Raw genomic sequence first — 20,275 nt, 5'->3', positions numbered from 1 at the left:
TAATGATCTATGTGTCTTTTTTTGTGCCAGTATCATACTGTCTTGATGATAATGGCTTTGTAATGTAGCTTGAAGTCCAGCATTGTGATGCCACCAGCTTTGCTTTTCTTTTTCAAGTTTGCTTTGGCTGTTTGGGGTCTTTTGTGGTTCCATACAAATTTTAGGACTGTCTGTTCCAGCTTGAACAATATCGATGGTATTTTGATGGGGATTGCATTGAATGTGTAGATTGCTCTGGGCAACAGAGACATTTTAACAATGTTTCTTTTTCCAATGGATGAGCATGGAATCTTTTCCATCTCTTTGTGTCTCCCTCAATTTCCTTCCTAAGTGTCCTGTAGTTTTTAGAGTACAGATCTTTACTTCTTTGGTTAGGTTTATCCCAAGGCATCTTATGGTTTTTGGTACAACTGTAAATGTAATTGATTGCTTAATTTCTCTTTCTTCAGTCACATAGTTAGTGTATAGAAATGCAAGTGATTTCTGTGCATTGATTTTGTATCCTGCCACATTGCTGAATTGCTGTATGAGTTCTAGCAATGTTGGGGTGGGGTCTTTCGGGTTTTCCACATAAAGTATCATGTCATCTGTAAAGAGTGAGAGAGTGACTTCTTTGCCAATTTGAATGGCTTTTATTTCCTTTTGTTGTCTAACTGCTAAAGCTGGACTTCTAATACTATGTTGAACAATAGTAGTGAGAGTGGGCATTCCTGTTGTGTTCATGACATTAAGGGAAAAGCTCTCATTTTTTTCCCCATTGAGAATGACATTTCTTGTGGGCTTTTCATATATGACTTTTATGATATTGAGGTATGTACCCTTTATCCCTACACTGTGAGGAGTTTTTTTTTTTTTTTTCCCCACCGTGAGGAGTTTTAATCAAAAAAGGATGCCATATTTTGTCAAAAGCTTTTTCTGCAGCAAATGAGAGGATCATATGGTTCTTACCTTTTCTTTTATTAATGTGGTGTATCACATTGATTGATTTGGGGATATCGAACCACCATTTCATCCCAGGAATAAATCCCACTTGGTCATGGTGAATAATCCTTTTAATGTACTATTGGATCCTATGGGCTAGTATCTTGGTAAGTATTTTGGCATCCATGTTCATTAGGGATGATGGGATATTGGTCTGTAATTCTCTTTTTGATGGGGTCTTTTTCTGGTTTGGGGATCAAGGTAATGTTGGCCTCATAGAATGAGTTTGGAAGTTTTCCTTCCATTTCAATTTTTTGAAACAGCTTCAGAAGAATAGGTATTATTTCTTTTTTAAATGTTAGGTAGAATTCCCCCTGGGAAGCCATTGGCCCTGGACTCATGTGTTGGGAGATTTTTGATTACTGCTTCATTTTCCTTGCTGGATATTGGTCTTTCCAGATTTTCTGTTTCTTCCTTTTTCAGTTTTGGTAGTTCAAAAGTTTCCAGGAATACATCCATTTCTTCCTTCCAGATTGCCTAATTTGTTGGCATATAGTTGCTCATAATATGTTCTTACAATTGTCTATTCCCTTGTGTTGTTCTTCTCCCGTTTCATTCATGATTGTATTAATTTGGGTTCTTTCTCTTTTCTTTTGGATAAATCTGGCTAGAAGCTTATTGATCTTTTAATTCTTTCAAAGAATCAGCCTCTAGTTTTGTTAATCAGTTCTACTGATTTTCTGGTTTCTATTTCATTGTTTTCTGCTCGAATCTTTATTATTTCTCTTCTGTTTGTTTAGGATTTATTTGCTGTTCTTTCTCTAGGTCTTTTGAGTGTAAGGTTAGCTTGTATCTTTGGGATTTTTCTAATTTTTTGAGAGAGGCTTGGATGGTTATGTATTCTCTTCCTAGGACTGCCTTTACAGTATCCCATAGGTTTTGATCCAATGTGTTTTCATTTTCACTGGTTTCATTTCATTTCACTGGTTTGAAATGATTCATGGAATCATTTAAGTTCTTCTTTAATTTCCTGGTTGACCTTTCATGCTTTAGCAGGATGTTCCTTAACCTCCAAGTGTTTGAGCTCCTTCCAAATTTCCTCTTGTGATTGAGTTCAAGTTTCAAAGCACTAGGGTCAAAAAATATGCAGGGGATAATCTCAGTCTTTTGGTATCAGTTGAGATTTATTTTATGACCCAGTATGTGGTCTGTACTAGAGAAAGTTCTATGAGAAAGTTCTATTGAGAATAATGAGTATTTTGTTGTTTTAGGATGGAATGTTCCCTACATATCTGTGAAGTCCATCTGGCCTAGTGTGTCATTCAAAGCTCTTGTTTCTTTGTTGATCTTCTGCTTAGATGATCTGACCATCGCTGTGAGTGGGGTGTACAAGTTCCTTATTATTAATATATTATTATCAATGTGTTTCTTTATTTTGCTTATTAATTGGTTTATATAGATAAGTTCTTACCTATACACAAAAATAAAATTGAATAGAGTGAAGATAAGGATTAAATGAAGCATATATCTATTAAACATATATGTAAAAGAAAAAGTTAAAAAGTGACTTGAAAACATAAGTTGGGAGGGTGCCTGGGTGGCTCAATTGTTAAGCATCTGCCTTTGGCTCGGGTCATGATGCCGCGGATCGAGCCCCACATTGGGCTCCCTGCTTGACAGGAAATCTGCTTCTCCCTCTCCCACTCTCTGTGCTTGTTTTCCCTCTCTAACTGTGTCTCTCTCTGTTAAATAAATAAAATCTTAAAAATAAATAAACAAATAAATAAGTTGATAAAATAAGAAACTAGTTGAAATGGGGGAAAGTTAAAAAAAAAAAGAAATGGAAAATTTTAAAACTGAATGATAACCAAATCATGAGAATGAACCTCGAGCTCAATATACTATTTTCCCCTGGCTCTGGAATTTTACAATCTTGTGGGATCGGTAACCTAGTTTGTACCTGTTCTTCCAGATTACCTCCTAGGGTGGGGCCTGCTGTGCAGCTTCTCAGGTCTTTGCTTGGTTGGATTTGCATGGCCCTTTGCCAGGGCGCTGGGCTCAGTGTAAGCTGGTCCTCTGTGTGGCTTTTGTTCCTTAGAGGCTTTCTGCACCTCTTTAGATGTGCCCAGATCCCCAGCCCCAGAGCTGGAAGACTGTAGTCCCCTCTTTCAATAAAACCTCTAGGACAAATAGACTTCAGTTTTGTGTGTGCCCATCTCACAGTCTCTTTTAGTGCATGCCCACTGTAATCCTCCTGGCAGGTACCCAAGGGGCCTGTGTCACTGCCTTTTGTGTGCCCAGGGACTGAGAGTAGTTGCAGGCTCATGTGCATAACCTGCTCCACTGCTCCCAGGGGACTGCTGGGTGTCACCGTACTGTCCTTTCCAGGGCTGCCACCTTGAGAGCTATTGTTCAGTCATGTGTGCAGCCTTTTGGCCCCTTCTGGGGTAAGGCAAATGGCTACATGTTCCAGTTCTTTTCAGGGTGCTCAGGCAGAGTGGTCACCCAACCAGCCTGGCTTGCAGTTTATGATGACCTGGGCTAAAAGTCCCCTCCTGGGCTCACTGACTATAACCAGTTTCCCCACTCTACTGCTTGGGCACTCTACCAGTTCAGATACCCCATTCATTCTGTGACTCCTGGGATCCTGAGACCACAATGACCCACCTAGAATTCTGCTCTTTTCATCCCCTGAGCCCCTTTCAGACAGGAAATCTGCTCCAGTCAGGAAATCTGCTCACTGGAGCAGATTTCTAAGGTTTCCAATTTTGTCCTCTGGGGCTGTATCGTTTTCCAGTAGCTGGCTTATGGAGGCTCCCTCTTCCTCCATTTATGTTCCAATATCTCCCTGCAGATTGATGTCTCCATATCTCCTACCTTGCAAAATACAGTTGCTTTTCTACTCATAGAGTTCCAGACTTATTTTTCTTACATCTCAGGATGAATTCATGGATGTTCAGAATGGTTCAACAGATATCCAGCTAATGTCAAGGGACCAGATGATATAAGGTCCCCTGTTCTTCCATCATCTTGCCACCGTGGAAGCTCTTTATATATTCTGAATAACAGTTGTTTATCTGTCAAATGACTTGCAAATATTTTTTCCTATTTTATGGGTTGTCTTTTCATTCTCTTAATAGTGTCGTTTGATACACAGACTTTGTGCATGTATATAAAGTCTGGTTTTTTTTCTTTTATTACCTGTGCTAAGAGATCTTCATCAAATCCAACATCCTAAAGATTTCCTCCTATGCTTTCTTCTCAGAGTTTTACTTCCATTTTAGCTTTTAAGTCTTTGATCCATTTTTTGAATTAACTTTTGTATATTGTGTAAGGGTCCAACTTTATTCTTTTGCAGGTAGATATCCATTTTTCTAGTAATGTTAGTTGAGAAAACTGTCCTTTCCCCATTGATTGGCCTTATGTATGAGGATTAATTTTGGGGTTTCTATTCTATTCCAGTTCTATGTGTCTGTCCTTATGGTAGCACCACACTGTTTGATTACTGTAGCTTGATACTAATTTTTAAAATCATGTACAGGGAATGTCCAAGTTAGCTATGTTTGAAGACTGTTTTGGCAATTAATAATAAGCCAGGTGGTGGGTATTATAGAGGGCACGGATTGCATGGAGCACTGGGTGTGGTGCAAAAATAATGAATACTGTTATGCTGAAAATAAAAAAATAAATTAAAAAAAAACAAAGTATATTCAAGGTAGAGTTTGTAAACTATATGTGTTATGTGTAAAGATTTATGCTGATAACACCCATGTTTATATTTTAAGCCTGACTCATCCTGAGCTTCAGGCTTAAAACCACCTGACATCTCCACCAAGCTTCTCAGTATCAACATGCCCCAAACACTGTTTTTCATCTCTTCTTTGAAATTTGCTTTTCCTGGTTTCTACATCTTCATAAATGGCATCATACACTTTTTGTCTTTTTTCTTTACCCTGCTTCTCTTCACATCCTCTCCTGTCCCATATTTTATCTCTCAGCAAGTCCTGTGGCTTTTCCTTCCAAACATATCCCCAATCTGACCACTTCCATCCTTATTCCCTAGTCCAACTTGTAGTCATAATATTTCCCCTAAATCCTTGCCCCAAACCATTATTTTTACAAAAGTCAGGAAGTCTGAGAAAAGATGAATTCTAGAGTCTTACCTTTCAGACGGCGGTCCAAGTATTCTAGGATGAATTTAAACATTTGAACTAATGCCAGGATTAAAGATCCAAATGCTAGGGATCCTGTGTGATAACTGAGCAAAGATAAAATAAGAATCAAAGTTAAAATATCTTCATTACTAGCTAATAGGATGCTAAATAATTTTAATAGGTAAAAAGGATCTGCAGAAGGATAAGAAAGGGTTTATCACACTTTCTTATTCAGGTTGATAAAGGTCTCCTTAGAGGATTTTAAATGATACACGTCTATGATGATCCATGTCTATAAAAATACCAATAGCCTGTCATCATAAAATACAATGTTTGGGCTAAGCAATGGAGAGATAGAGCCCAGTTAATTCTTAATTTTTATTTTGGTGCCCTCCCCTACTATTTGTCTTCAGCAACTTACGGCTTTTAGAAGGACGTTGGCCTGGGTAGGGATTGTAAAACTATGGCTATAAAATCAGACATAAGCAATGGACATCCATGAATCTTAAATCATAACTTTGATCTCATTTGTATTTTGCCACTTGAATTATATAAGCATAAGACTGAATTTTAAGCACACTAAACATAACTGGGATGATAGATGTAGGATTGAATGTGGAACTTACCGTATGGCTCGCCCAAATGCAGTAAAAAGTGGATATGGTGGGATGTCATCAGGTTTTTTCAAGGCCCAGTAATAAGAAGCAAAGGCACCAGCAAGGGCACACTGACCCAGTGCAATGACAAAGTTTATAAGCCAGAGAAAGACAAATAGATTGAAAATCTGGAAGGTAGGGACATACTGATGGTACAGGCTCTTTCCACCATAGAAAGCAAAGTTACACTGAGCCCCAGGGCAAGCTTTGGCAATTTCAGTTGTATTAAAAATCTGTACTCAGGAAAAAAAAAAAATACAGATAAGATAGTATGAAATGCCATTCCAAAATAACACCTTCCCTGCCTTCTCTTCTTTCCTAACCCTCAATTGCCTGTCCTACTCTTTTCCCATTAACTTCCACTGTTAGTCCTATTTTCTTTTTTTGAATATATAGATTTTTTTAAAGATGTGAGACTGAGTGAGCACGAGAAACAGCAGGAGCACAAGTGGGGGGATGGGCAGAGGGAAAGGGAGAAGCAGACTCCCCGCTGGGCAGGGAGCCCAACAAGAGACTCAGTCCCAGGACCCTGAAATCGTGACCTGAGCCAAAGGCAGATGTTTCATGACAGAGCCACCCAGACACCTCTGTTACTCCTATTTTCTATCCCATCATTTTATATTATTCCTTAATGAGCACTGTAAAGTATTTCATTTTCTGTCATACGTTTACCACTCCGCACCCACTAAAATTTCACATTTATTAATGTTGTTGTTAACCATTCCTGCCTCTTCCAGGGGCTCAGGAAATAATAGCGCTTTTCCTCTATTCTGCCTATCATTTCAGTGCTCTCCTGCTAACACCTGATCCACCTGCCCTTAACAGTGATTCCTATTAAGTCCTCTATTTCTGCATTGTTTTTACAACCGCTAGGTGAAATGTAGTAGAGCGCTATACTGAAGTAAGTAAAAGAGAGAGAGTTCTTTGACTTACCTCTGGGTCACAGGTTGTATTTTCATGTTCACATGTCCTTTCTGGGGATATGACTTTGTATATAGGTACCCCTGATGTAGCCAAGTAACTGGGTTAACCTATTAAGAAAAAACTACTGGCTGGTAGAAGGAAAGTAGATGGACAAGAAAATAATGCAAAAACCTCAAAAGTCTACAGAGAGATTAACTTCAAAAAACTTCTAATCTTTTAATAATTCATACATTTTTTTCAGACCTGGAATAATATAACATGGGTCAGCTACACTGAGTGGCCCCCTCATACTCAAATACAAAGGAATTTCCTTAGGTTACTGCCAAGAAGAAGCACCATATTTGAAGCCAAAACAAAATCTACCGCATGACCTATCTGTGGGGGGAGGGAAATTCAATAAGTAGACAAAGATTTTTTAGAGCTTAGTAAAAAAACAGACAAATGAAAAACGTTTATGATGTTTCTAGTCTTCCTAGGATGGAAAGCACCGGAAACAATAGTAGTAGTGTGAATAGTAGTGTGGACGTGAGGTTTAAAAATGTCAGTTACCAAAGGATACATTGCTGTCACTGCCCAGTAGGCAATACAGATAAAGAGGAAAATGAAAGTTAAAACTGGATAAATTAATGTAGTAGGGAGGTATCCAATGGCTCTGAAATAAAGCAAAATAGTTGAAATTAAAAATAATTCAGAGATATAATTTCTCAATTAAATCTTTACCTGTTAAAATTAGAAATAAGCTTTAAACTGAATCCATTTAAGAATGATGGTAATAACCATTGACTCTTTTTTGCTGATCATTCTGGCATTTTCTTAAACATTTTTAAATTTTTTGATTGGCTTTTAAATTTTACTTAAATATTATTTATTTGTTTTTAGTAATTAGAAGCCTTTTTTATTGTTCATATTTGATTCTTGTCAAAAGTTCCCCAAACTTCCCCCAGGTTTCTGTATGACTCAAAGATCTGATACCCTAAATCTTCTCTTCTTTGGTTATTTCTGTATGACTCATAAAGATTTGATATATTATAATCATAGTTCTTCCTTTTGTTAAGATTCTTAGACTCTCAAAATTGGAGAAGACCTTGAGATCATCTGATCAAATGTGAGAATCCCTTCCTAATTCAGGAAGAATAAAAGGGAATGTACTATCTTTTAAATGTTTATTAGTTTTTGGTGATCATATGGAGTGATAAAAACTTAACTTTTGTATGACAGCGCTTAACAACAACCAAAATATTAGAAAGTTCGTCCTTATCTGCTAGCCTGCTACTCATATCCACTACCTTTAAGAGAAGAAATTATCACTTTTCCATATAGCTCCCTTTCATGGAACTCCTTATTCTTTTATACTCCACTATAATCATTCCTTTAATATTTCCTCATAAGTTGTGGTGTCTGAAATGTTCACCATCCTAGTTCCCCTGTTCCTACTTTTGAATGGTCTTTTCAGCATATGACACTGGAAGCCCAATGCTGTTTGATATAACCACCAAGAACGATGATGAAACTATTTCCAGCTCTAATGTAATGCACTGGCATAGTTTAGATGCCTTTTGCATCCGTTACCTCGTTCACCTCACTATTTGAGCTAAGTTCCCTCCTTTCTCAAGATTTTGCTAATTAAGTGAAACTGAGCATCTCTGTGTCTACCCTGTATTCTCACACCAATTTATTCCAGCTCTTACTTTCTCTTGAAAAAAATTAACTTGTCACAGTTGTATTGGTCCTTTCACACACACACACACACACACACACATAACAATGGGGCAAGTTATAGTAAATTGTACAGTATCATTTTATTTAAAAAATAAACTCAGCAAATCAGAGTTTTCAGGGGCTAATGATAGGGTTTCAGTTATGAAAAGGAGAGAGAATTTAAACTGCTTATTAACTATTTAAACCATTAGATTCCAGTGGCACTATTACAATTACAGATGGCTATTTTAGTCATCTATATAATATATAGATGATTATTACAATTATAGATGATTATTTTGTTAAAATAATCTTACAGACTATTTAAAATACTTTTGGCTTCGGTCACTAATAATTTAGGTTTTCATCATTCTAAATAGAATGCATGGTCTGTTGGCTTGATAGTAATGCTTTTTGTTTCTTCCATGCATTATTCAAAGGTTTAAAGTATTACCGTCAGGTGACCTTTGGAATAGTTTAGAACCTGTAGGGATCATTATCTTCCAGCATGAATTTTGGTGTTTATTTTACAGCATTTTTTAACAAAAAAGGCCCCAGGTATAAAGTGTTCTGAATTAAGAGCTATAGATACAAAATGTATAGTCTGGTGCTCCTAGGATCAATTATTCCCTCTATAAGCAAATTTTGTCATTCACATAGAAATAGTAATAGCACATAATTAACTTCATAGAATTATGGTGATGTATGGCAAATGATCTCAATCATCAATATTAACATATGATTCAGCAGGGGAATAATACAATATATAATACAAGTTACCTTTATACAGCACTTTATCATACTTCCACACATTATTCTAATGCGTTCAAAAAGTGCTAATACCTATACTACACAGGTTTGAGCCTTAGTTCATCCTATGATAATTGAGGTGTGGAGATACTGAAGGATTTGTTAGAATGACCCTTCTAATAAGTGGCAAAGTCTGAACTTCAGTCTTCTTGAATGGCAAGCAGATTTCTTCAACAAGTCTTAAAGGGGAAGTCATCTGGGGGCATCTACACAATAGGCAGTGACTGATTTGAATGACAGATAAAAGTTATGTGAGTTTCTCCATCAGGGCCTTACTTGCTTCCTTCCTTCAGCAGGGCAATGGAGATGCAGATTCGTCCCCTGAGGAAGATCAGCATGAGGATGATAAACACTTCAAGAAGGCAGAGTATTATCACTTTAAACAGGAAAAAAAAAAAAAAAGTGTGATTCAAATCAACCCCCAAAACAAACTTCTCTGCAAAAGTCAGGACTGAGTTTCATGACTTTTTCTCCCAATTCTGACACTCTAATTTAAGCAGTGCTACGTCTCCCAAAATGCTAATCTTAGAAATTCACTTTCAAAACCTCCAAGAAATCTAGATTAAAACATCTAGCTAGAGTTTGAGCAACTCAACTGGTCAGGCTCCATTTTATCTATAGAAATATTTCACACCATTTGTAGAAATGAGAGAAGGAAGGACTGCTACAGGCAGCTCTATTTCAGATGTTTTCACTTTCATTTCGTTGAGTAAGAGAGTCGTTACAGGAGAAACTTTTTGAATTGCCCACCACGTTCACAATGCCTCTTCATTAACTGACCTTGCTGACTGACAGGGCAGGCTCTTGGCTGCCGCATTTTTATTTTGTGACTCTACCCATCATGGTTAACATTGATGGAATCAGGATGTAAACTCAATAAAAGTCTCTAATAAAAGTCTCGGGATTAGAACTAAGGGAATCTACTTCAGTTTTGAATTGAAGGTTATGGACCTCTTGAACTTCGAGTTATACAAACTTAATGAACGGTGTCACCTTTATGTGAAATAAGTGTATTTGCAAAGAAAGAATAAAGTGTATGTGTGTTAAAGAAACACAGCAGAGAGGCAATCTTGAGTTCTTTTGGCTTTCTGTTTGCTGGATCCAAGTACACTTGAAAGTCCAACTGTTTTTCTGGTTTTGTTTTGTTTTTTTTTTTTTTTTACTTTGATGAGCTACTTCCATATTCTTATAATAAGTACCAATCCCTTGACCCCAGCTTGTTCCAATTTTCTTTTCTTTTTGGCTACCCTCAATTAGTTTCTTTTTACTTTAAGCCAAAGGGTCATAATCACTATACTTTCTCAATTTTAAGACACATCTTTAATTAAGTAATAACTTTTCAGGAAAGGATTTTATTTTTCATTTTTCATCTTTTCATTGATTATAAGATGCATCCTGACTTCAGATGTTTTAAAGTGAAAAGTCTGGATCTTAAAATTAAGGAAATATAGCACTGCTAATCATAGACTCTGAAATTATAGAAGAAACTTAATGGAAATTTAAAGCCCCACCTGCAAAAGAATCTGCTCTATTACATCCTTTGGTAGACAGTAATTCTGCTCATGTCTGAGCACTTTGAGTGATAGGCACTCATTATTTCATTCAATTGTTACACCACTAAGATTCTGATGTCACCAAACACATGTCTCCTTTTAGTTAAATTATATATGTTGTCATGCATATTTGATTCTCTTAAAATAAATAAACTGAGTCCAAAATTATGGGGTATGGCCATATTAAGCTAAAATTGTTATCTTCAGACAAACCTGAGAATACGAGATATACCCAGAATCATTTTATATTCTGAAATTGCATTGGTGAACAACATTGCATATGAAGCTTATACAAAATCGCATATCCAAAACAATTAGAGAAATTTTATTGTCTTTTGAATTTATGTATTATATCCCTTTCTTGTGTTTGAAATCTATTTTCTGAGACCCTGTTGAAAAGCTGGTATAACTCTAACTCTTCTGAAGAGGAGACTGAGAAAACTCATAGCAGAAATGAGAATAGAACCATCTCCTAACACATCTGAGACTCATAAAAATGATAGTTTTTATATATGTAATTCTGCTTATTTTCAACATTTCCATCAAAGAGTATAGTTTTACATTATGCCCTTTTCTCTGATACCTAGAATTTTGTCCAGTCCCAGAGTATGTAATCAATCAATGTCCAGTAAATGGGTTGTGAAAGTGGCGACTGATTTGAGGAAAGACTGGTATTGCCAGACTTAAAAATAAAAGCAAACTCTATATTTTCCTCAAAGGACATCTCTTAACTCCTCCAATGGCAGATTCTCATCATGCTAATAATTTTTGTGTTGAAAGCCCTTAAGAAACAACAGTGGAATGACCACAGAACCTGTAATTAAGAGCCACCTGAGAATAAAACTAAGAGGTTTCAATACATAATGAATGAGATTCATCATCTCTTGACATGACAGATAATTGCAAGCGAATTGCTGAGAATGTACGGAATCACTCAAATTCAGGGAAAATGGTGAGGATATGAGTCCTAAGATGCCTGCTCTTTATAATTAAAAAGAAATGCCTACAAATGAAATAATCTTTCTGCAACATATTTGGAAAAAAAATTGTTAAATAAAGGAACTAATCTGCACGTGAACTGAAGTGGGAAGCCAAGGAACAAGGGTGTGGCATTTTGATCCAACACTGCCCAAGGGAAAGAGAAAAACTCAATGTGGCAGACAAAAGGAATCCAGTGGGGGGCTTCTGTGCAAGGCTAGGTCATCAAGCTTGCCAGGAACCTATAGAATAAAGTCTCTCGAAGCAAAAACCTTTGCTAAAAAGGCTACTCATTATTAATTTTGTTCCTCACATGCCTTGATTCCAGGAAAGCAGTGTCCTAGATGGACTAGGTCTGCATTCTGGTCAGGATGGGTATCCTAGTATAGAAACAACTAAAATGGCACACTAGTTACATAACATGAGCCTGTCCTTGAAAGCCTGAAGACTTCTAGGGGAAGTGGCAAAACCAAGTTTTCACATTTATGGAGATGAGACCCATCCGTGGACCCGTGATGCCTCCCATCAAAATACTGGTCAACTCTGAGGCAATCTCTGGGCTTCTTACCAGGCCTCCTTGAAGTGCTTTGTTTGGCTCTCTAACTTAAACAATATGAAGAATTCTTTTTTTTAAAGCAACATGTAATTAGAGATTATTTTAAATCTTGATTAAAGAACATGAAATTGGAGGAATATTATACTAGAGCCATTTTAGGAACAAATTAAAGCTATATAAATAAATGTAAATATAAATATAAATAAATTAAAGCTCTCTCTGAAATTATCTTGCTTTAAAATTTTTGTTAATATTACCCTTAACTAATTCAATAGTTTGAATAAACACTTCAAAAATATAAATTACTCATTATTTCAATTCCTGTAATAGTTTAAAAGTCTTGTGAAAAAATTGGTCTTTTTCTGTTTTTAAAACAAGTTTAAAAAATCAAACATTTTTTTTCCTTTTAAAACACCTTTCTTGGGTATCAAGTTAAAGGCTATAAATAGCCACATCCAAACCATTCTAAAGTGAAAGCAAACAGCATGACATCATTGTAAAGTACTATTTTCTTAGGCAATATAATAAATTCCCCTAAATGACTTTGCCATTTACTCTAGCTATAAAGATTACAGACACATTTACTTTAATGACATTGTGATAAGTGTATCTAACAGGTTACACCAACCCAAGATTTCCTTTAGACAAAGATTCTCTTTCATTATTATTACTTTAACAAAATTAGTTTTTTAAAATCCACTCACTAAATGCGAACCACGTTTGTTTCAGTTGGAAGTACATGCTTATATCAGTCTGAATCCCAATGTCATATATACTTAAGTGAGAATTTGGCCGTCCCTGAAGATTGCTATATTCCTGGTAACAGTACCATATTCCTTGAAAAGAAAAGAAAAACAGACTAATATAAAATTCCATTTCCTGAAATGTAAGCTACACACTTATACATATCTACATGAAATCGAATAGCTGGTCATTTCTACAAAGGCAAGATTCATATTTACAAAGTAAACATTGTATATGGCTCTAATATTCTAACTATATATTCTATATTCAAAATAAATGTTATCAGTATTTACCTGGCTGATTACAGTGACTTCTGGCTTTAAATGTCCTTTTGACTAGAAACAACCTCAATGTCCATCAACAGGGACTGGCTAAATAAATTATGGTATGTGTGTACTGTACAATACTAGCTTTTCATATAAATAAGAGAAAGTACACTGATACTCAATGATCACTAAGTTATTTTGATAAGTGAAAAAAGCAAGGTACAAAATGACATAAAAGTATGCTATAATTCACATAATAAGAATAATATTTACATATATTTACTTATATACACATAGAGTATCTCTGGAAGGATACACAGCAGTGTATTTTTTTACCTCCAGGGAAGGAAACTTACCAACCAAGGAATAGAACAAGAAGGATATTTCACTGTATAGAATTTATACCTTTTGAAATTTGAAGCACATAGATATATAATCAATTTAAGAAGCAAATTTGTAAAAATCATTAAGTTGAAAAAATACTTTAGAGTTCAAAAAAATATTTTTGGAGGCAGGAGCAAGATGGCAGGGGAGTAGGAGACCTAATATCATCAGATCCCAGGGGTTCAGCTGGATAGTTACCAAACCATTCTGAACACCTACAAACTCAACAGGGGATTGAAGAGAAGAAGAGCAGCAATTCTAGGAACAGAAAAGTGACCACTTTCTGGAAGGTAGGCTGTGCAGAGAAGTGAATCCGAGGTGACATATAAGACGATAGACCAAAGGGGGAGGGGCCAGCTCCTGGCAAGTGGTAGAGCAGCAGAGCACAAAATCAGAACTTTTAGAAGTCTGCTACACTGAAGGACGTTGTTTCAGAGGCTAAGCAGGGGGTGGGACAGTGTGCTCTCAGGACCTGTGGGGGTCACAAAAAGACCAGGGGTGTCTGAGAGTCCCAGGTATCAGAGCAGGGAAGCCGGCTGCAGACAGAGCCAAGAAGTATGCTCTCAGCTTGGAGTTACCTTAAACTGTGATCCGAGGCATAGTAGGACCACTGCTCTTCAAGCAGGGACCCCACAAGTGGCAGATCCGGGGAGCCACCCTCCTTCCTCCGGGAGAGCAGTGCAGGAGCATGCTGCAGGAATCTGCTGGGTTTGGAGACTCCAAAGTGGGCCATGCACCAGAGATACAAAACGCTCAGTCAAAGGCCTCAGTCACAGGCCAGGTGAGCATAGAGTGCAGTTAGACACCGGGGGACAGGACTAACTGACTGATTTTCTCTGAGGGCACACTGAATTGTGAGGCCCTGAGCTCTTGGCTGCTCTGGGGCCGGAGATGGGAGGCCACCATTTTCATTCCTGTCCTCTAAAGCTATTCTGAAAGTGTTCAGGGAATAAAAGCTCCCAAGAGTGAACCCAAGCAGAGTACTTAGCCTGGCTCCTGGCAAGCGTGGTGCAATTCTGCCACAGGCAAAGACATTTGAGAATCACTGCAACAGGCCCCTCCCCCAGAAGATCAGCAAGAACATCCAGCAAAGACCAAGTTCACGAATTAATGAGAACTGTGGAACTCCAGAGCTAGGGGAATGCAACACATAGAATTCATTTTAAAATTCACTTGGAATTTTTTCCCCATGATTCTTTAGTTTTTCAAAGCTAAATTTTTTTAAATTTTTTAATTCTATTTTTAAAAATTATTCTTCTTTCCTATTTTTTAAACTACTTTATCTTATCAATACCTTTTTAAATTTTCATTGTTATAGTCATATTAAATCCCTTTATTGTATTTAGCCTTGTTTTTTGAATACATATAGGTTTTTCTTTCTTTAAAATTTTGGGAGATAGTTTCTTCTAACAGCTCAAAATATACGCTAAATCTAATGTATGGCTTTGTTCTAGTCTCTGGCCTGATCACACTCTTTCCTCTTTTTTTTTTTTTCTTTTTTCAACCCACTTCTTTTCAATTCCTTTTTGAGAATCTTTTTAAAGTTTCATCTTTACAGTCATATTCCATCCCTTCATCATGCTTACCCTTATTTTTGTATATATGTAAGTTTTTCGTTCTTTAAAATTTTGGGAGGCAGTTTCTTCTAATAGACCAAAGTACACCCAAAATCACGTGTGTGGTTCTGTTCTATTCACCAATCTAATATATATACGCACGTGTGTGTGTGTGTGTGTGTGTGTGTGTGTATGTATGTATGTATATACACATATACATATATATTTTTTCACCTTTCTTCCCCACCCCCCCCACCAAAGGTTTCAGGTCTCTTCTGATTTGGTTAGTGTATATTTTTCTGGGGTCATTGCTACCCTTTTAGTATTTTGTTCTTTAATTCATCTATTCTTATCTGGATAAAATGACGAGGCAGAAAAATTCACCTCAAAAAAAAAAAAAAAAGAATAAGAGGCAGTACAAACAGCTTGGGACCCCATCAATCCCCATCAATACGGGCCTTAGTAAGATGTCAGATCTAGAGTTCCACGTGATGATTATCAAGGTGCTAGCTGGGCTTGAAAAATGCATGACATATATTAGATAATCCCTTTCTGGAGAAATAACATCCCTTTCTGGAGAAATAACATCCCTTTCTGGAGAAATTAACTAAAATCTAACCAAGTGTCAATTAAAAAGCTATTAAGGAGGTGCAATAACAAATGGATAAATGCTACTGCTAGGATAAATGAGGCAGAAGAGAAAATTAGTGATATAGAAGACCAAATGATGGAGAATAAAGAAGCTAAGAAAAAGAGAAACAACTACTGAACCGTGAGGGGAGAATTTGAGAGATAAGTGATACCATGAGATGAAACACTATTAGAATAATTGGGATCCCAGAAGAAGAAGGGAGAGAGGGGCAGAAGGTATATTGGAGCAAATTATAGCAGAGAATTTCCCTAATATGGTGAAGAGAACAAGCATCAAAATCCAGGATGCACAGAGAATGCCCCTCAAAATCAATAAAAATAAGTCCACACCCTTTCATCTAATAGTAAAACTTACAAGTCTCAGTGACAAAGAGAAGATTCTGAAAGCAGCTTGGGATAAGAGGTCTGTAACATACAATGGTAGAAATATTAGATTGGCAGCAGACCTATCTACAGAGACCTGGCAGACTAGAAAGGACGGGCATGAAATATTCAGAGTACTAAATGAGAAAAATATGCAGCCAAGAATACTACATCCACCTGGGCTATCACTGAAAATAGAAGGAGAGATAAAAAGCTTCCAAGACAAACAAAGACTGAAAAAACTTGCCAACACCAAATCAGCCCTACATGAAATATTGAAAGAGGTCCTCTAAGCAAAGAGAGAGACAAAAAGTAATGGACCAGAAAGGAACAGAGAAAATATAAACACTTACCTTACAGACAACAGAATGGCACTAAATTCATATCTTTCAGTTGTTACACTGAATGTAAATGGGCTAAATGCCCCAGTCAAAAGACACAGGGTATTAGAATGGATAAAAACCCAAACCCATTAATATGCTATCTACAAGAAACTCATTTTAGACCCAAAGACACCTCCAGATTTAAAGTGAGGGGATGTAAAACAACTTACCATGAAAATGGACATCAAAAGAAAGCTGCGGTGGCAATCCTTATATCAGGTAAATTGGATTTTAAGCCAAAGACTGTAATAAGAGATGAGGAAGGACACTATATCATACTTAAAGGGTCTGTCCAATAAGAAGATCTAACAATTTTAAGTATCTATACCCCTAACATGGGAGCAGTCAGTTATATAAACCAATTAATAATAAAATCAGGAGTGCCTGGGTGGCTCAGTGGGTTAAGGCCTCTGCCTTTGGCTCAAGTCATGATCCCAGGGTTCTGGGATCAAGCCCCGCATCAGGCTCTCTGCTCAGCAGGGAGCCTGCTTCCCTTCCTCTCTGTCTCTGCCTGCCTCTCTGCCTACTTGTGATCTCTGTCTGTCAAATAAATAAATAAAATATTTTTTAACATAAATAAATAAATAATAAAATCAAAGAAACACATCAACAATAATACAGTAATAGTAAGGGCCTTTAACACTCCCCTCACTGAAATGGACAGATCACTTAAGCAAAAGATTAAAAAGAAATAAAGGCTTTAAGTGACACACTGGACCAGATAGACATAACAGATATATTCAGGACATTCCATCCCAAACCAACAGAACACACATTATTCTCTAGTACACATGAAACATTCTCCAGAATAGATCACATCCTAGGTCAAAAATAAGGTCTCAACTGGTACCAAAAACTGGGATTATTCCCTGCATATTTTCAGACCACAATGCTTTGAAACTAGACCTCAACCACAAGGAGAAAGTTGGAAAGAACTCAAATATGTGGAGGCTAAAGACCATCCTACTAAAGAGTGAATGGGTCACCAGCAAATTAAAGAAGAATTTGAAAAATTCATGGAAACAAGTGAAAATGAAAGCACAACTGTTTAAAATCTTTGGAACACAGCAAAAGCAGTCCTGAAAGGAAAAGTATATAGCCATATACGTCTTTCTCAAGAAACAAGAAAGGTCCCAAGTACACAACCTAACCCTACACCTAAAGGAGCTGGAGAAAGAACAGCAAAGAAAGCCTAAACCCAGCAGGAGAAGAGAAATGATAAAGATCAGAGCAGAAATCAATGAAATAGAAACCAAAAGAACAGTAGAACAAATCAACGAAACTAGGAGCTGGTTCTTTGAAAGAATTAATAAGACTGATAATCCCCAGGGCAGACTTGTCAAAAAGAAAAGAGAAAGGACCCAAATAAATAAAATCATGAATGAAAGGGAGAGATCACAACCAACACCAAAGAAATACAAACAATTACAAGAACATATTATGACCAACTATACACCAGCAAATTTGACAATCTGGAAGAAATGGATGCATTCCTAGAGACATATAAACCAAAACTGAACCAGGAAGACATAGAAAACCTAATAGTAAGTAGATTGAAGCAGTCCTCAAAACTCTCCCAACAAACAAGAGCCCAAGGCCAGACCGCTTCACAGGGGAATTCTACCAAACATTTAAGAAGAATTAATACCTAATCTACTGAAATTGTTCCAAAAAATAGAAATGGAAGGAAAACTTCCTAACTCATTTTATAAGGCCAGCATTACTTTGATCCCCAAAGCAGACAAAGACCCCATCAAAAAGGAGAATTACAGACCAATATCCTTGATGAACAGAGATGCAAAAATTCTCACCAAAATACTAGCCAATAGGATCCAACAGCACATTAAAAGGATTATTCACTACAACCAAGGGGGATTTATTCCTGGGCTGCAAGGTTGGTGCAACATCTGCAAATCAATCAATCACATAATCAATTAATCATAATCAATCACATAATTAATGTGATACAATACATTAATAAAAGAAAGAACAAGAACCATATGATACTCTCGATAGATGTTGAAAAAGCATTTGACAAAGTATAGCATCATTTCTTGATCAAACTCTTCACAGTATACAACTTTTTGATGGGGTCTTTGTCTGGTTTTAGGATCAAGGTAATGTTGGCCTCATAAAATGAGTTTGGAAGTTTTCCTTCCATTTCTATTTTTTGGAACAATTTCAAGAAAATAGGTATTAATTCTTCTTTAAATGTTTGGTATATCTTTTAAGCAAATTAAATCCCTTCTATCTCTAATAATGCTTTTTATTTTTAAACCTGTTTTGTCTGGTTAATATGGCAACTGCAGCTTTCTGTTAATGATTTTAAAAAGATTTATACCCATTTCACCAATTTCTTCCACCCCCATCCCCCCACCTCCTGCCTCTGGCAACTACTCATCTGTTCTTGTACCTACAAGCTTGTTTTTTTTAATTTTATATTCTTAATTTTTAATTGCAATATAGTTGACATACAATATATTAGTATAACAGTGATTTGACAATTTTATATATTACAAAACACTCGCTAGAAAAAGTATAGTTACCATCTGTCATCATATAAAGCTATTTTAATATTATTGACTATTTTTCCTATGCTTATTTTGCATCCCCATGACTTGTAACTCTTAATCTCTTTCATTTATCTCACTCCCCACTCCCCACCCCTCTGGCAACCACCAATTTGTTCTCTATATTTATGGGTCTCTTTCTGTGCTTGTTTGTTTTTTAGATTCCACATGTAAGTAAAATCATATGGTATTTTTCTTTATCTGACTTACTTCAGTTAGCATAATACTCTATGGATTCATGTTGTTAGAAGTGGCAAGGTTTCATTCTTTTTAATCCATTTTTTAAAATCAATTTCTTTATCCATTCATCCACTGATGGTTGTTTCCATATCTTGGGGTTCATATATCTTTTCAAGCTAGTGTTTTCATTTTCTTCAGGTAAACATCCAAAAGTGGACTTGTTGAATCAGATGGTATTTCTATTTTTAATTTTTCTTAAAGATTTTATTCACTTATTTGACACACACACCCACACACACACAGAGGGAGAGAGTACAAGCAAAGGGAGTAGCAGAGGGGGAGGGAGAAGTAGGGTCTCCATTGAGCAGCAAGCCCGATGAAGGGCTCGATCCCAGGACTCTAGGATCATCACCTGAGCTGAAGGCAGACATTTAACCAATGGAGCCACCCAGGTGCCCCTCTATTTTTAATTTCTTAAGGAACCTCCATAATATTTTCCATAGTGGCTGAACCAATTTATATTCCTACCAACTGTGCAGAAGTGTTCATTTTTCTCTACATCCTTGCTAACACTTAATCATTGTCTTTTTGATAATAGACATTCTAACAGGTGTGGGGTGCTATCGTATTATGGTTTTGATTTGTATTTCCCTGATGAATAGTGATGTTGAGTACCTTTCATGTAACTGTTGGCCATACTCAGATTTTCTCTGAGAAAATATCTATTCATATTTTCTGCCCATTTTTAAGTTGGGTTGTTTGATTTTTTTAACTTTACCTTTTTTGCTACTAAGTTGTATGAATTCTTTATATTAGCTCCTTATCAGGTATCTGATTTGCAAATATTTTCTTTATCCAATAGTTTGTCTTTTCATTTGGTTGAGGGATTTCTTTGCTGTTCAGAAACTTTGTAGATTACATAGTTCCA

The 20,275-nt window shown here is 36.5% G+C and overlaps 1 protein-coding gene across 7 annotated transcripts in view; it reads right to left on the bottom strand.

Moving 5' to 3' along the window:
* Nucleotides 1–20,275, bottom strand: part of SLC44A5 (solute carrier family 44 member 5) — a 419,902-nt gene that overhangs the window by 22,045 nt on the left and 377,582 nt on the right. For all 7 annotated transcript variants that reach the window (XR_004276315.1, XM_032302977.1, XM_032302974.1 and 4 more), the window contains 6 exons: nucleotides 12,955–13,086; nucleotides 9,440–9,539; nucleotides 7,215–7,307; nucleotides 6,665–6,752; nucleotides 5,702–5,964; nucleotides 5,085–5,179 (listed from right to left, as the gene is read on the bottom strand). Coding sequence is in view for 6 of the 7 variants with exons in the window: in XM_032302977.1 (XP_032158868.1) it covers nucleotides 5,085–5,179; nucleotides 5,702–5,964; nucleotides 6,665–6,752; nucleotides 7,215–7,307; nucleotides 9,440–9,539; nucleotides 12,955–13,086 (771 nt within the window). In the remaining variant the exon portion in view is untranslated. The remainder of the gene's footprint in view (nucleotides 1–5,084; nucleotides 5,180–5,701; nucleotides 5,965–6,664; nucleotides 6,753–7,214; nucleotides 7,308–9,439; nucleotides 9,540–12,954; nucleotides 13,087–20,275) is intronic.

This window comes from Mustela erminea, chromosome 10 (genome assembly GCF_009829155.1).
Source record: "Mustela erminea isolate mMusErm1 chromosome 10, mMusErm1.Pri, whole genome shotgun sequence".
In the NCBI taxonomy this organism is placed as follows: Eukaryota; Metazoa; Chordata; class Mammalia; order Carnivora; family Mustelidae; genus Mustela; species Mustela erminea.
Note: the sequence above shows the minus strand (reverse complement) of the source record. Positions and strands in the feature narration are given on the sequence as shown.